The sequence below is a fragment of the Otolemur garnettii genome, unplaced genomic scaffold, assembly GCF_000181295.1.
Source record: "Otolemur garnettii isolate 467f Iridium unplaced genomic scaffold, OtoGar3 scaffold00046, whole genome shotgun sequence".
Taxonomy (NCBI): Eukaryota; Metazoa; Chordata; class Mammalia; order Primates; family Galagidae; genus Otolemur; species Otolemur garnettii.
Window position 1 is genome coordinate 997,439 of NW_003852441.1, and position 14,884 is coordinate 1,012,322.

The following is a 14,884-nucleotide window of genomic DNA, read 5'->3' on the forward strand; positions in this document are numbered from 1 at the left end:
TCTCTATAAAAAAAAAAAAAAAAAAAAAAAATTCTTTTTTATTGACAGGTCTCTATGTTGCTCAGGCTAATTAACACTTCCTGTGTGAGGAAGGGCCAGGACCAAAACCTAGACCTCTTAGCTACCTGTGTGCAGTGGTGGGTAGGCTGATCCTCCTCAATCTGGCCAGTTCTGTCCACAGCTAAAGACTAGCTTCCTTTGTCTTTTCTCAGCTCCTTCACCCATAAAACTGGGATAAGATCATTATGATCTATAATAGACTTGTTGAGAGCTTTAAGTCAGTTGAAATCAGAAAAGGGCTTGAAATACTGCCTGCCACACAGTAGGCACTCACGGGCTTGGCTGTTACCATTCTCCCTCCTCTTATCTCTAGCTCCCCCACCTGCCCCTCTCCCCTCTTAGGGTTCCAGCCTCAGCTCTGGACAAGGGCAAAGCTGGGTGTGGGTGGAGGGGGACAGACAGGCCCCTGTTGCTAGGCAATTGCCTGGGTGGGGGTGAGAGGTCAATCCCTCCTCCCTTTACTCAGCTGGTGGGCTTGAGACCTAGCCCACTTGCCCCACCTAAGCTTCTTGGACTTTGACCAGCTCCAGCTCTGAGCTAGGGCAGCCTGTCCTCAGCTGGAAGGAAAGGTTCAGCCTCCAAGCCATTGTCTAAACCAAGAAAAGAAGGCCTGGAAGGTGGGTGGGGACAGACAGTCCCTCAGAGAGTGGGGCAGGATGCAGCTTTGTTTATACACTGTTCTCTGTGGAAGGGAATCCCTTTTCCCATCTCAAAAAAGTCCAAATCACAACGACCTCCCATGAAAGGACCTTTTCCCTTTGCTGGATCCCTGTCTCCTTGGATGATGCCACTCATAAGGATCCCATGTACTGTGATCCTCTAGAGAGGCTTTTACCTTGGGTCCTGAAGGATGTTTAGGAGTTCCTAGGGGATGGGGGCTGAGGAGAGAAGGCCTGACTGACCACACAGCCAAAGCAAAAGCATGGTGGTGGGAGGTGCTGTGGGGAACAGATAAAGTGGTGGCCCGTGAAACTGGTAAAATACAAACTTGACGATCACTGGATCAATGGCATAGATGAGGAAACTGAGGCCTGGAGCAGCCAGGGAATTGTCTCAGAGTTCTCCTGACTTTCAGGACAGGGCTGCCCAATCACAAGAACAGGCATGGCGGCTGGGCACAGTGGCTCATGCCTGTAATCCTAGCAACTCTGGAAGTCCGAAGCGGGTGGATTGTTTGAGGTCAGGAGTTCGAGACCAGCCTGAGCAAAAGCAAGACCCCATCTCTATTAAAAATAGGAAAAAAAGAACTGAGGCAGGAGGATCGCTTGAGCCCGAGCGAGAGTTGAAGAGTTGAAGGTTGCTGAGAGCTATGACACAATGGTACTCAATGACACTGTCTAAAAAAAAAAAAAAAAAGGCCGTGGATGCCTGTAGTTCCAGCTACTCGGGAGGCTGAGGCAAGAGAATCACCTAAGCCCAAGAGCTGGAGGTTGCTGTGAGCTGTGACACCACTGCACTCTATTGAGGGCGACAGAGACTCTGTCTCTACAAAAAAAAAAAAAAAAAAAAAAAAAAATGTGCATGAGGCCAGGCGCAGTGATACACGCCTGTAATCCTAGCACTCTAGTAGGAGTCCCAGGTGGATGGATCCTTTGAGTTCGGGAGTCCTGAGAAAGAGCAAGACCGTCTCTACTAAAAATAGAAAAACTAGTCGGGAATGCTCGGGAGGCTGAGACAAGAGGATGGCTTGAGCCCAAGAGTTTGAGATTGCAGTGAGCTGTGATGATGGCACGGCACTCTACCGAGGGTGACAAACTGAGCCTCTGCAGAAACAAATGTGCATGTACCTCGCTCTTTGAAGTGGGAAAAAGCCTCCTCTAAGCCCAGGAATACCAGCCATCGCCCTCCCAAGAGTGTCCTCCTCGGCCGCCCACGCTGAGACTCTGACTCGCGGACTACAAGTCCCGGCAGGCCCCACGCCGCGGCGCATGCTCGGCGGGCGTCCCTTGGCGAGCCCGGTCGAGCCCGGGCACCCTGCCCTCCCCCATTGTCTGGCCGGTTGGGACCGGGCGGGCGGCACGGCTGGCCCCCTCATTGGTCAGGCAGCGCGTCCGTCGCGCCCCGCGTCCACCACTGTGCAGGCCCGGCCGCCTGGCGCCCCGCCAGCGCTTCGGGACCGGCGGGGCCGCGCGGCTCATCCTGCGGGCGGCGGCGGCGGGCGCGGCGCCGGCAGCCGGGCGCAAGATGATGAAGTTTCGGTTCCGGCGGCAAGGCGCCGACCCGCAGCGCGAGAAGCTCAAGCAGGAGCTCTTCGCCTTCAACAAGGTGCAGTGGCGGCCCAGGCTGGAGCGGGCCGGGGCGGGCCGGGGGCCGGAGCTGGGGCCTGGGGGCCGAGCCACGTCGGGCCCGGGGGGAGGGGGCGCCTGGCTGGCGCGAGGGGCTCTGGCGGAGCCGGGCTCCCCCTCAGCGGGCCCCACTCCTCGAGTCCTCCCTCCTCGGCTCTCAGACTCTAGATGGGTCTGAGTCTCCCGCTGACTTTCCGCGTCTCCTCGCTGGGTTTCTGCGGCCCGCGCTGGCCCTAGCTCTGCACGTCTCTGCCTACCTGGGTCTCTGGGTCTCTGTGCGACTCTGCATCTTTCAGGGTCTCTGCCGCGCTCTGCGTCTTTGACCGTCTCCCTCTCAGTCTGTGCCTGTGTGTTCTCTGCCTCTGTCTCTTTATATCTTCTGTATCTTTTTCTGACCCTCTTTACCTCTCTGCTCTCATCTCTCTGTGTCTCTCCCCGGATGTGTTTCTCACTCTTTCTCCTTTTTCTTTGGGCATTTGGGGGAGTCCTGGTCTCCATGTGTTTTGCTTTCGCACCCAGGCAGGCCAGAGGAGTGGGGTCTGGGGCTGGAAAATGTCTTCTAAGAGTCTCTGCCCCTTTCCCCCACTGCTACAGACTCTGTCTTGCCCTGCTTCGCCAGGGGCTCCCAAGTCCCAGGGACTCACCTGGCTGGATACTCAACTGCACTCCCGATTGTGGGACCTCAGTTTCCTTAGCTTTGAAATGGAGCCACTCTTTCCTCCCTGCTATGGGCTCTGGCTTCCTATGCCACATAGGGCAGCCTACCTGCGACTTTCCCCAAGCAGAACAGGGGTAGTATACTGTTTCTTTTTTTCCCCTGGGTGGGGCAGGAGGAGTCATGGGACAGGGACCTGCCTCAGTCCTTGCTTCCCCTGCACTGATGAGTGTTGGATTGAGGCTCCCACCCTTTGCTAATTCCTCCCAGAGGGGTTGATGTTGTCCTGAGTTTTACCCCAAAGCCCTCTGATGGTAGAGCCTTTCACTGCTTTTTGAGATTAGAGTCATTATCTTCATCATACAGGTGAGAAAATTGAGGGCAGAAAGTGGGTGATGACTTGCCCAAAGTCACAGGGCAAGTAGGGCCACCTTGTCTTCCTTGAGTTCCTCTGTCAGTGTCTTCAGGGGCAGGAATTTTTGGAAGAGCTTCTGTGGTCTTGAGCTAATTTCATGGCACTTGCCCTGGGCTGCTATGAAGCTATCTTGTCATGGAGGAAGCTCTGGGACAGCTGGTCTTGAAGTGGCCAAGGCACTGGGACCTCTTATGGCAGGCTTTGGCTTCTCTGCCGAGGTCCAGGGTCTGAAGTGGAAGTGGTTCAGGTGGTGGTGGTGGTGGGGCTGCAGCCAGGCCTCCCAGACTTGGTGGCTGAGAACCTGCCAGGGGCCTAAGAAGGTCCCAGAGAAGAGATTGGTGCTTACAGGCCCTTGAGTGGTGCCTCTTCCTGTGCTGGGGTAGCTATGAGGGTAGCCTCTGTGAGGTGAGGGGAGAAGGGCCCTTCCCAGGAAGAGAGGACAGACCCAGGGTGAAATGTCACTTCTTCAGCCAGTGAATTGGGGAGTGCAGTAGCAATTGGAGGCAGATGGAAGCTCAGCTCAGCTCATTCTCCCTGACATCCTCCTCTGAGGAGGATGTGTGTGGCCCTCTTCTGAGGGGGTTAGCAGTGGTGGTCTTGGGGAAAGAGCTTGATCACCAAAGGAGGTGGTAGGTGATCCTTGGGGAATAGGCCCAGATTTCTGAGTCTCATGGGAAGGAAGCAGGTCAGGAATGAGCATGGACTTTGGACTCTGAGCTTTGGGGTCAAATCCCAGCCTAGCTCACAAGTAGTCTGTGGAATGTACACTGATACTGAGCCCCATCTGTGTGTGCTGGGGACACAACAGTGACCCAGAGGGACAAATATTTCTTCATAGGAGGCTGATGTGCTAGTGAGGGAGATGAAGTAGACTGTTGTAGTTTGGATGGCAGCCAGTGCTGTGGGTAAAATAAAGTAGTGTGGGGGTGTGGCAGGGAGGGCTGCTGCACACAGCCAAGCCTGCTTTTTGGGAGGTGTCTCTGCCGAGTGGCCCCTGAGCACCACAAGGAGCTGGCCACGGGAGTGTTGGATGAGACCGTCCAGGCAGAGAAACAGTAGATGCAAAGGCTCTGAGGCCAGAGCTGCCCAGTGAGTTGGAGGAGAGCAAAACACTTTTTGGGGCTGGAATCAAGTAAGCCAGGGGCACAATGGGAGACATGTCCAGAGAGGGTTTTTAAAAATGTGTGTCTCTGAGGTGGCACACATGGGTGTTCTTCATAGATATGCAGGCTGCCTAGGGAGGGCCCGCTAGCCAGGCCTTGGGGGATGAGTAGGAACTCCTTGAGTGGGGGAGCATAGCCCAGCTAAAGGAAGGAGGAGTGTGAGCAAGCACCTGGTCAGTGGGGATGGAGACCACAGACCTCTAGGACTGGCCTTGCAAGGAGTAGAGGAGCAGGTGGAAGACTGTTCCGTTGACACACTGGGGCATGAGCCCCCTAACACCATCCCCACTGGCATGGCATCCTGTTGCCCAACTGTGGGGAGATAGGTGACACCTTCTCTCTCTGGGCCTGAGCCTCCTTGTCTCTGAGGGAGTCAAGATGCTCTGCCCAACGGATCCTGGGTGCTGTCCCTTCACCTCAGACCTCAATATTCAGCCTGATTTGGGGGAGTGCCTGGACTTCATATGGGACCCTAGGCAGCATGGCTCCTCACCAGGCTTCAGTCTATGCCTTTATGACCCAGCTGGGGCAAGTGAGGTCTTCCACAATGACTGCCCCTCTGCAAACCTTGCTCTCCCTGTTTGTTTCTAGAGCCCCTGCTCACTGGTGTCAACGCAGGCATTGAAGGGAATGGTGACTTGGTGAGGGGAGGACCTCAGTGGGCCATGCACACAGTAGAGCCATAGGGACGCACACTGCTCAGCTACTTCCTACTGACTAGAGAGAACAGGTGGACCTGGCTCCTGCCCCAGTGTGTCAGCAGTAGAGCCTGGAGGCTGTCTTTGAGTTGGCCCCCAGGTGGGCAGGGTCAGCTGTGCATGGGCTGTGCACCCCCACAGCCTTGCCTTCCTCTCCCTGCAGACCGTGGAGCATGGCTTCCCCAACCAGCCCAGCGCCCTGGCCTTTGACCCTGAACTTCGTATCATGGCTATTGGCACTAGGTCTGGGGGCGTCAAGATGTATCCTTTGCAGTCATTGGTGTGCAGGGCCTGTCGGCACTCCCTGCTTGCAGTGCTCTGGATCCCCAACTCAGGAGCTCTGTGAGGCAGCAGAGGGTGCCTCTAAGGAGGCTGCAGCAAGTGCTGTGATCTTGGAGGTTGGCCCAGCTCTTGCACCTGGGATGACTCCTCACAGAGATGATGGGGTCCTTTCACTGGGAGACGGGGTGATAGAGCATTCACTTTGCATTGGCCACAGCTGTTCCTTCTGCATTTCAGCCAGCCAGTTACCTAGGTGACCCTGCCATTGTCCTAGCAACTGGGACTGGTGAGGCCGGGCCAGGGCCTGGGCCATGGTGCCCACTGAGGGTGATGGCTGTGCTCGGGCCCCAATGAGCCAGTGTGCACATGTGGATGAATGTGAAGACGTGTGTTTGGCCGAGGGGGCCAGGGGCAGTGCCAGGCTCAGCATGGTGAACGCAGCACAGCCCCCACCTGGATCCTGGCGGATGCACAATGGGCCATGTGAGCTGCACAAAGCAAGCATTTTCCCTATAGGCCTGGGGTGGGGGTAGGGGTGGCCAGGCAGCTGAATGCCTTCTTGCCTGTCCTAGAGTATCCCACCCTAACTGCTCCCAGGGAAACCGAGGTGCAGGGTCTGGCTGGCAGCTGCTTGGTAAGGGATGCCACCCTCCCACTCTTGGCATGGCGTGTGTCTCAGTAGCCTGGTTGCAGACATTGGTTAGCAGAAAATGAGTCAGTACTTGGAATAGGGAGGGCATGGGGTGAGGGTCTCCTCACCCCAGGCCTGGGGATGCTGGCCAGGCAGAGGTGGGCCTGTGGTTTGTGCTCTTTGGGCCTCTCTAGACCATGCAGCTGGGGCAGGACATCCTTTCTTCTCCCATGGGCCTGTGAGGCACCAGTGGGGGTGAGGCAGGCGTGGGTATCAGCAGAACTTTCTGGCCTGCTGCTCCCATACTCCTGGGTGCTGTGCCGGCCTCGTCTTCACAGGTACATGCTCCCTCCTATGTTGGGGTCTCTCCTACACTTGCTCTCTGGGCTCACAATCTGGAGTGTAGATGAGGCAACTGAGCCTCAGAGAGGAGAGCTCCCCTTTCCTTCTCTCCTTCCCCCCAGTGACCACAGCCTGGGGCTTCTGGGGTTGGGAAACTGAGGCTAGAGAGGGCTAGCCCTGGTCATCAGAAGCTGCCTCTCCCCCTGCAAGGCTGAGCATCTCCTTGACGATCTGGTTCCCGCCCAGCTGCTCCTGCCCCCTCTTTTGTCCTGTCTGAGTTCCTGGCCAGGCTCCTGCAGGGAATCTCAACTCAAGCTCCAAGCAAATGCTCCTGTGTTGTCACTGGGGCAACATAGCTAGCCTCTCCCAGCCCCTCCATCCTGGGGCCCCCTCAGGCTCTTCCTTCCACAGTCAACCCTGGAGTTGCTGCCACTCTGCCACTGGCCCTGGGCACTTCAAACAAGTCCCCCAACCTCTCCAAGCCTCTGTATGCTCATCTGTAAAATGGGCAAGGTGGCTTCACTCCTCCCTCAAGGTGGGAATTGTTGGCTACCTTCCTTGGAGGGAGATTGCTTTCCTTGTCCACGGCAAGAGTTTGACCTAAAGCTTTGGAGAGAGGCCACCTGGACTCTTCCCTATCCTCGGCTTCCTTGTCAGAGCCAGGCCTTGCTTCTCTGGGCCACCTGGCTCCTTCCCTCAAGGCCCACATGGCCTGCAGTGGAGTGGAGCCTAGCAGTGCAATGGGCCTGGTGTGCTGGGTGTGCTTTTATTCTCACTTCATCGATAGCAGCCCTCTGAGGTGGGAGTCACTAGCTCATTTTGCAGATAATGAAGTGAAGGTTCCATACATAGCAGCACCTGGCTTGCACTCTGATCCTGGGGTGAGAGGATACCTGAATGTCTGGGCCTGGGCCAGGGCCCATTGGAATAGTCCTGGGGTCTCGCATGCTGTGCTTTCCCAGTCTATGCCTGCATGTTTCTGCCCTTGACCTCTCACCTTCAGCTACGGTGCACCGGGGGTAGAGTTCACAGGCCTGCACAATGACACAGCCACTGTCACACAGATGCACTTCCTGCCAGGCCAGGTGAGCCTCTGCTACCCACCGACCAGCTCCTATAGCCACCATGACCCCTCCCCCATGCCCAGGCCAGCCCAGTTTTTGCCTCTGCTCACCCGCAGGGCCGCCTTCTGACCCTGCTGGATGACAGCAGCCTGCATCTCTGGGAGATTGTCCACCAGAATGGCTGTGCCCACCTGGAGGAAGCACTCAGCTTCCAGCTGCCCGGCCGGCTTGGCTTTGATGGTGCCAGGTATAAGAGGACTTTGGTGGGGCAGCTGCTGGGCAGGGGCATTCCGTGGGGGCCTTGCTATGCGAGCTGGCCATGCAAAGTTACAGTGATGGGGACTGTAGTTCAGGCCTGGTTTCCAGGCTGCAGCAGTTAGACTGCACTTGAGTGAGGTATGCTTTATGAACCTTTCGGGTTCCATGGGAGGTTTGGGCTGAGTCTAAGGTGAGCAGGTAACTAATGGTGTGAGCCCCAGTAGATACGTGTCTTACACGCCAAGATCTTTGGACCTGAGGCTGTGCTCCCTGCAATGATGAGGGTGTCTGGGAACTTGGGGCAGAGTCTAAGTTGAGCTGACATCAACAAGGGTTCCCTAACCCCTGGAGTTGGAGGTGGGAGGCGGGTCATTTCGTGCACAGATGAGAGGGCAGGTTTAGCATGGAAGGTCCTGTGGCCTGTGCTTGGAGAGGTGGCAGCAGCATGCCCAGGTGTCACCAAGTGGGCCTGGATCCCTGGGTCAGAGTGTAGGGACCTGTCCCTTCCTAGCCTTGGGCTGGAATAGGGGAGTCCTAACCCAGGGTGGATTGCTGGGGCCTCCCAGCTTCTGCAGGCAGTGGTGATCTAGGGCCTTCTTGCAAAGTCAGGAGACATCCAGAGAGCTGGGAGCAGGACGCAGGCCTTGTCTGTTCTGGAGCTCTTGGTCCTAACCTAGGTCATGCCCTGGTTCCTGTCTTCCCTTCCTGGTGGGTGGGAGGAACTGAGAACCCAGTCTCCAAGACTTGGGAAACCTAATTTTATCCCTCTCTCTGACATCCTGATGAATAATTGAGCAGGCTAATTACAACACAGCTGTCCTCTTCTTGGGCGGCTTCTTAAATAGGCCCCAGCAAGTGTGGTGGGGCTGGCGATGTGCTAATGGTGGTAGCCTAGCCCCCTCCACACCCTCACTTCCTTTCTCTTCTTCCCTGTAGTGCTCCTCCTAGCCTCACCCGTGTCACTGTGGTCCTGCTGATGCCTGCTGCTGACATGGCAGCCCTGGGCACTGAGGGTAGCAGTGTCTTCTTTCTGGATGTCACCACCCTGATGCTGCTTGAGGGGCAGACCCTTGGCCCAGATGAGGTTCTATGCAGGTGAGAGGCAGGCTGGCTTCCCAGTGCTGGGTGTGTGCCTGGGAAGTTCTGCCTGCTTACCTGAGCTTCCTCTGCAGCTTGCCAGATGACTATCGATGTGGGAAGTCGCTTGGCCCTGTGGAATCACTCCAGGGACACCTGCGGGACCCCACCAAGATTCTCATTGGCTACAGCCGGGGCCTGTTGGTCATCTGGAACCAGGCTGCGCGGTGTGTAGACCATGTCTTCCTAGGGAACCAGGTATGTGGGTGAGGCCTGTGCCCCCTCAGCCTGGATGCCCTACACACAGCCCTGTAGCTCACGCCCTCCTGCCTTGCTTGCCCACAGCAGCTGGAGAGTCTGTGCTGGGGACGCAACGGCAGCACTGTGGTCAGCTCGCACAGTGATGGCAGCTATGCCGTCTGGTCTGCAGATGCTGGCAGATCCCCGACACTACAGCCCGCGGCAGCCACCACACCCTACGGTGAGTGCTGAGAAGGCCTGAGCTGGATGGTGAGGATGGGAGGGCCGCCTGGCCTTAGTGGGGGGAACCACTGAGCTGAGCCAGATCTGCAAAGGGGTGACTCCCCTGGAGGGTGTGGTTGGGGGCATTGGGCCTTCCCCTTGGAGGAGGCAGGAAGCAGCTGGGAGGAAGAGAGCGGTGGAGGGCAGAGCAAGAATGGGAGGACCGGTGAGAGCTGCCAGCGAGTCCAGTCTGATGCTGTCCCACCTCCCAGGCCCCTTTCCCTGCAAGGCCATCAACAAGATTCTGTGGCGGAACTGTGAATCTGGGTAGGTTGAGGGGGCAGGTGTCTGGTGTGGGTAAGGTCTGGCTGGGAGGCTGGAAGGGTGAGCTCTTCCTGGGTCCTGCTGCATGTGCTCCAGGTCCAGCTGTGTCTTACATGCCCCTTCCATACACAGGGGCCACTTTATCATCTTCAGTGGTGGCATGCCCCGTGCCAGCTATGGTGACCGCCATTGTGTGAGCGTGTTGCGAGCTGAAACGCTGGTGACACTGGACTTTACTTCTCGCATCATCGACTTCTTCACAGTGCACAGCACGCAGCCTGAGGATGGTGTGTGCCCTGCCCTGCCAACGCCACTTGCTGCACTGTGTCACCTGTGGCTGTGCTCACCTCATCTCCCACCCCACAGAATTTGATGATCCCCAGGCTTTGGCTGTGCTGCTTGAAGAGGAGCTGGTGGTGCTTGACCTTCAGACGCCTGGCTGGCCGGCTGTGCCTGCCCCATACTTGGCCCCGCTGCACTCGTCTGCTATTACCTGCTCTGCCCACGTTGCCAATGTCCCCACCAAGCTGTGGGCCCGCATCATGAGTGCTGGCGAGCAGCAGAGCCCCCAGCCTGCCTCCAGCACCTCGGTGTGTGTGGGTGGGTGGGGTGTTCCTGGAGAAGGTTGGAATGTGCCATGCCAGGGATGAGGAGGAGAAGACCCTGCTCCTGACCTTGTGTGCACATCTCTACCACCCTTTCCCAGAGTTGGCCCATCACTGGGGGCCGGAACCTGGCCCAGGAGCCATCACAGCGAGGGCTGCTGCTGACGGGGTAAGGCAGACACAGCTGTGTGGTGCATGTGCATGTGTCATAGGTGAGTGGGTCTCTGCACCTGGTGCACAGCTGTGTGGTGCGTGTGTAGGAGGTGAGTGGGTCCCTGCACCTGAGACACGGCTTGTGGTGCGTGTGCATGTGTCATAGGTGAATGGGTCTCTGCACCTGAGACACGGCTGTGTGGTGCGTGTGCAGGAGGTGAGTGGGTCTCTGCACCTGAGACACGGCTGTGTGGTGCGTGTGCAGGAGGTGAGTGGGTCCCTGCATCTGAGACATGGCTGTGTGGTGCGTGTGCAGGAGGTGAGTGGGTCCCTGCACCTGAGACACGGCTTGTGGTGCGTGTGCAGGAGGTGAGTGGGTCCCTGCATCTGAGACATGGCTGTGTGGTGCGTGTGCAGGAGGTGAGTGGGTCCCTGCATCTGAGACATGGCTGTGTTGTGTGTGTGCACATGTGCAGGAGGTAAGTAAGGCCCTGCACCTGCCGTGCCTGCATCCTGGGGATGACGGGTGGGACTGGGTTGTCCCCCTTGCCAAGGGTGGATTGGGATAAAACCTCAGTAGACCTTGGCTTGAGGCCTGGTGCTGCTCTGCCTTTTGGCCTGGAACTGAGCTCCAGCAAACCCTAGGGCTCCACCCATCTGGCCGGCCTGCCCTAGGACTGGAAAATCTGGACTGGCCCACGGTGAGCTTCCCAGGGCAGGTGCTGGAAAGCTCGACCTGGGCCTGGCGGGCGCTGACGTGCCCAGTGACTCAGACCCTGAGTTCCTGCCCTGCTTCTCTCTCCTTCCTGTGCCCAGACCCTCCCCTGCTTGGTAGCTTGCTGTCGCTCTCAGAACTGCTGGGTTGGATCTCAGCCAGCCCCGCAGGCTCATCACCCTCTCTTGCTCTGTCTTGGGGTACCACTAGCACCCAGGGGCCCGTGCTTGGGCTCTGCATCTGTGCCCCAGATTTGTTACTCCTCCCCCTCCACTCCCTGCTTTCTCTTGGCCTCCACAGTGTTCCTGCTGCTCTGCTTACGTGGCCTCCTCCCGCCCCAGCTGGCTCCTCCTCCTGGGATGCCCCGTGCTCTACTCTGTGACTGCCTCCTAATTCCTTTTCCTGAGTGTCCCAATGGGGACAGAACTGTCATGGTCCTCTTTTCTCTGGTGTCCCTCTCTGCCATATCCTGCTCGTCAGGGTGGTCATTTCCACACTTTCCCCACCATGTTTGAAGGACCTAGGTGTGTGTGGTACCTGTGACCTAGCATACAACAGGTGGTTAGCATGTGTTTCTCCTATATAGTAGGTGTCAACTGTTGCATACAGTAGGATTTGCTCAGGGTTTGGCATGTACGGTAGGTGTCAGTGAGTGACCATTATGAGTGGATGGAAAGGTGTGCAAGCCACCCCAGGGACCCAGGGGGTGGGCCTGATACCTGCCCTCCCTGCAGCCACGAGGACGGTACTGTACGGTTCTGGGATGCCTCAGGTGTGGCACTGCGGCCACTCTACAAGCTGAGCACTGCTGGCCTCTTCCAGACGGACTGTGAGCATGCTGATAGCCTGGCCCAGGCTGCTGAGGATGACTGGCCACCCTTCCGCAAGGTGGACCCCTCTCCCCTAGCCCTGAGGAGCTGGTCCCAGCTCTTCCCAGTGTCATCACCCCATCCCATCTCCCCAGGTGGGTTGTTTTGACCCCTACAGTGATGATCCCCGACTCGGTGTACAGAAGGTCGCGCTCTGCAAGTACACAGCCCAGATGGTTGTGGCTGGCACTGCAGGCCAGGTAGGTCTGTTATGCCCTGGGTCAGGGGTCAGGGATGTCTGGAGGAGGTGACCTGAATTGGAGAGTCTGATGGAGGAGTAGAGGGACTGCCACAGGCATAAGCCCAGAGGTGGGAATGGGGCTCCATAAGGGACTGGCAGGGACGAGGAAAGATGGAAAGTGGGTCCATCACTAGGGACTTTGAATCAGGCTCTGGCTAGGGGAACCACAAAGGGCTGGGGACAGAGACAGCAACACAGATCACTGATGTGCCCCTGGTACTCACATTATATACAGATGATACAGAAATGTGTGCTTATTCTTAAATGGGAGACAGGCTCAGGTAAGGATGGGTGTTAGCTCTAGTGTGGCAGGGCCAGTGGATCTTGGTCACCAAGATCCATTCCATGGTGCTCAGCAAAGGCCTTGCTGTTGCATGGAGTGTTCAGTCAGCTCCTCTTTGGGGGATGAACTGAGGACAGCCACGGTCAGTGGCTGGGCTGTGTTTCAAAAGCTGCAGGCTAAGGTGGATCCAGGGTGACTACCTCCTCTGTGGTAATCCCTCCCTCTGCCTTGACCTTGGGCTCAGGTGCTGATGCTAGAGCTCAGTGACATGCCATCGGAGCATGCGGTCAGTGTGACCAGCGTGGACCTCCTCCAGGACCGTGAGGGCTTCACGTGGAAGGGCCATGAGCGGCTGAGTCCACGCACAGGACCATTACCTTGGGCTGCTGGCTTCCAGCCTCGAGTGCTGGTACAGTGCCTGCCGCCTGCTGCTGTCACTGCTGTCACACTCCACACTGAGTGGTGCCTTGTGGCCTTTGGCACCAGTCATGGCTTTGGTGTCTTCGACTATCAGCGCAAGAGCCCTGTGTTGGCCAGGTGTGTGGAGGTGGGTTTGTGGGCAGCTGGAGCTGCCCTATGAATTGAGGACCAGGCCTCTGTTTCACCCTGCAAAATTTGGTGTGGCAAAGTTTGGGTGATTTTTATAGCCCCTGTCACCTCCATCAGCTGATGAGAAATAGCCTGGCAGCTCCATAAAGGGTGTTCTAAGCACCACTGGCTGTAGGGCCCATGAGGTGGGAGCTTTGGCTTCAACAGGAGCAACTACTGCCCCAGGAGGCTGCTCTGTAGCATGACCAGCTGTTACCTACCTGCAGGTGCACTCTTCATCCCAATGACTCCCTGGCCATGGAGGGGCCGCTCTCCCGTGTGAAGTCGCTCAAGAAGTCACTGCGCCAGTCTTTCCGGCGCATCCGCAAGAGCCGTGTCTCTGGGAAGAAACGGGCTACTACTGCCAGTAGCAAGGTGAGTGGGGCAGGCTGCAGGTAGCCATACCCTGGACCGGCTAGGGATCTTGGAGGCTGCTCACCTCACTTGCTCCTGCCTCACAGTCCCTGGGCTCTTGGGAGGGACAGTAATGGGATGTGGGGTGTCAGGCATGGTTGGCAGCTGCAGTGTGAGGGATGATGTTTAGGAGTCCCACCCCCTGTAGTTGCAGGAGGCCAACGCACAGCTGGCCGAGCAAGCCTGCCCCCACGACGTGGAGATGACGCCCGTACAGCGCCGCATCGAGCCCCGCTCTGCCGATGACTCCCTCTCCGGTGTTGTGCGCTGCCTCTACTTTGCTGACACCTTCCTTCGAGATGGTGAGGAATGGACAGGGTGGGAAGGAGAGGTAGCCTTAGCTGGCCATCCTAGGAGGTGGGTTCAGGAGGTTCAGAAGTGCCACTGAGCACCTCTGATGTGCTGTGCCACCCATGGTCCCACTGAAGTCAGTGGGGGACAACAGTTAGGGGTTGGTGAGTGAGCTAAGGGGGAGCCCAAGGCCTAAGGGTGACAGGGAGCCAGGAGCTTCACTGGCCCATACCCCGCAGTGGGCATGTGTGTGGGGAGCTGCCCAGCCCATGGTGAAGTAGACTGGAGTGTGTTCTGAGGAGGCTGCTGAGGGAGGCACTGTCACTGTCCCTGTGTTGAGGACCAGGCTTTGACTCTGGGTGCCTTAGAAAGGGTCTGTTGATGGAGTCACTGATTGGTTTTTAACTTGCATAATGGAGAATTTTGCTCTTCTTTGGGGCAAAAAAAAAAAGGGGGGGGTGCTGGCGCTGTGGCTCATGCCTGTAATTCTAGCACAGGCAGGTAAATTGCTTGGGTTCAGGAACTTGAGACCAGGTTGAGCAAGTAGACCCCATCTATTCTAAAAATAGAAAATAAGCCAGCCATAGTGGCAGGTACTGGTAGTCTCAGCTACTTGAAAGGCGGGAGGCAGGAAGATTGCTTGAGCCCAGGCATTTGAGGTTTGCTGTGAGCTATGACATTACAGCACTCTAGGGTGACAGAGTGAGACTGTTATCAGAAAAAGTGTGTGTGGGGGGACAGGCGTGGTGACTAATGCCTGTAATCCCAGCACTTTGGGAGGCTGAGGTAGGTCAGTTGCCTGAGCTCAGGAGTTTGAGACCAGCCTGGGCACAGTGAGACCCCATCTCTAAAAAATAGCTGGGCATTGTGGTGGGCGCTTGTGTCTCAGCTACTTGGGAGACTGAGTCAAGAGAATCACTTAAGTCCAAGAGTTTGAGGTTGCTGTGAGCTATGATGCCAAGGCATTCAACCCCAGGGTGACTGAGTGAGACTCTGTCTCAAAAAAAAG

At 57.1% G+C, this 14,884-nt stretch overlaps 1 protein-coding gene across 1 annotated transcript in view; it reads left to right on the forward strand.

Annotated features, from left to right (window-relative positions):
* Nucleotides 1–2,179: 2,179 nt before the first annotated feature.
* The window catches only part of LLGL1 (LLGL1, scribble cell polarity complex component), a 17,565-nt gene continuing 4,860 nt past the window's right edge, over nt 2,180–14,884 (forward strand). Inside the window, exons 1-16 of the mRNA XM_003791043.3 lie at nt 2,180–2,325; nt 5,440–5,537; nt 7,535–7,616; nt 7,712–7,842; nt 8,790–8,948; nt 9,026–9,188; nt 9,276–9,411; nt 9,665–9,719; nt 9,849–10,003; nt 10,083–10,306; nt 10,423–10,490; nt 11,924–12,077; nt 12,154–12,258; nt 12,827–13,119; nt 13,398–13,545; nt 13,733–13,886. Coding sequence (XP_003791091.1) covers nt 2,245–2,325; nt 5,440–5,537; nt 7,535–7,616; nt 7,712–7,842; nt 8,790–8,948; nt 9,026–9,188; nt 9,276–9,411; nt 9,665–9,719; nt 9,849–10,003; nt 10,083–10,306; nt 10,423–10,490; nt 11,924–12,077; nt 12,154–12,258; nt 12,827–13,119; nt 13,398–13,545; nt 13,733–13,886 — 2,206 coding nt within the window. The 5' untranslated portion in view covers nt 2,180–2,244. The remainder of the gene's footprint in view (nt 2,326–5,439; nt 5,538–7,534; nt 7,617–7,711; nt 7,843–8,789; nt 8,949–9,025; nt 9,189–9,275; nt 9,412–9,664; nt 9,720–9,848; nt 10,004–10,082; nt 10,307–10,422; nt 10,491–11,923; nt 12,078–12,153; nt 12,259–12,826; nt 13,120–13,397; nt 13,546–13,732; nt 13,887–14,884) is intronic.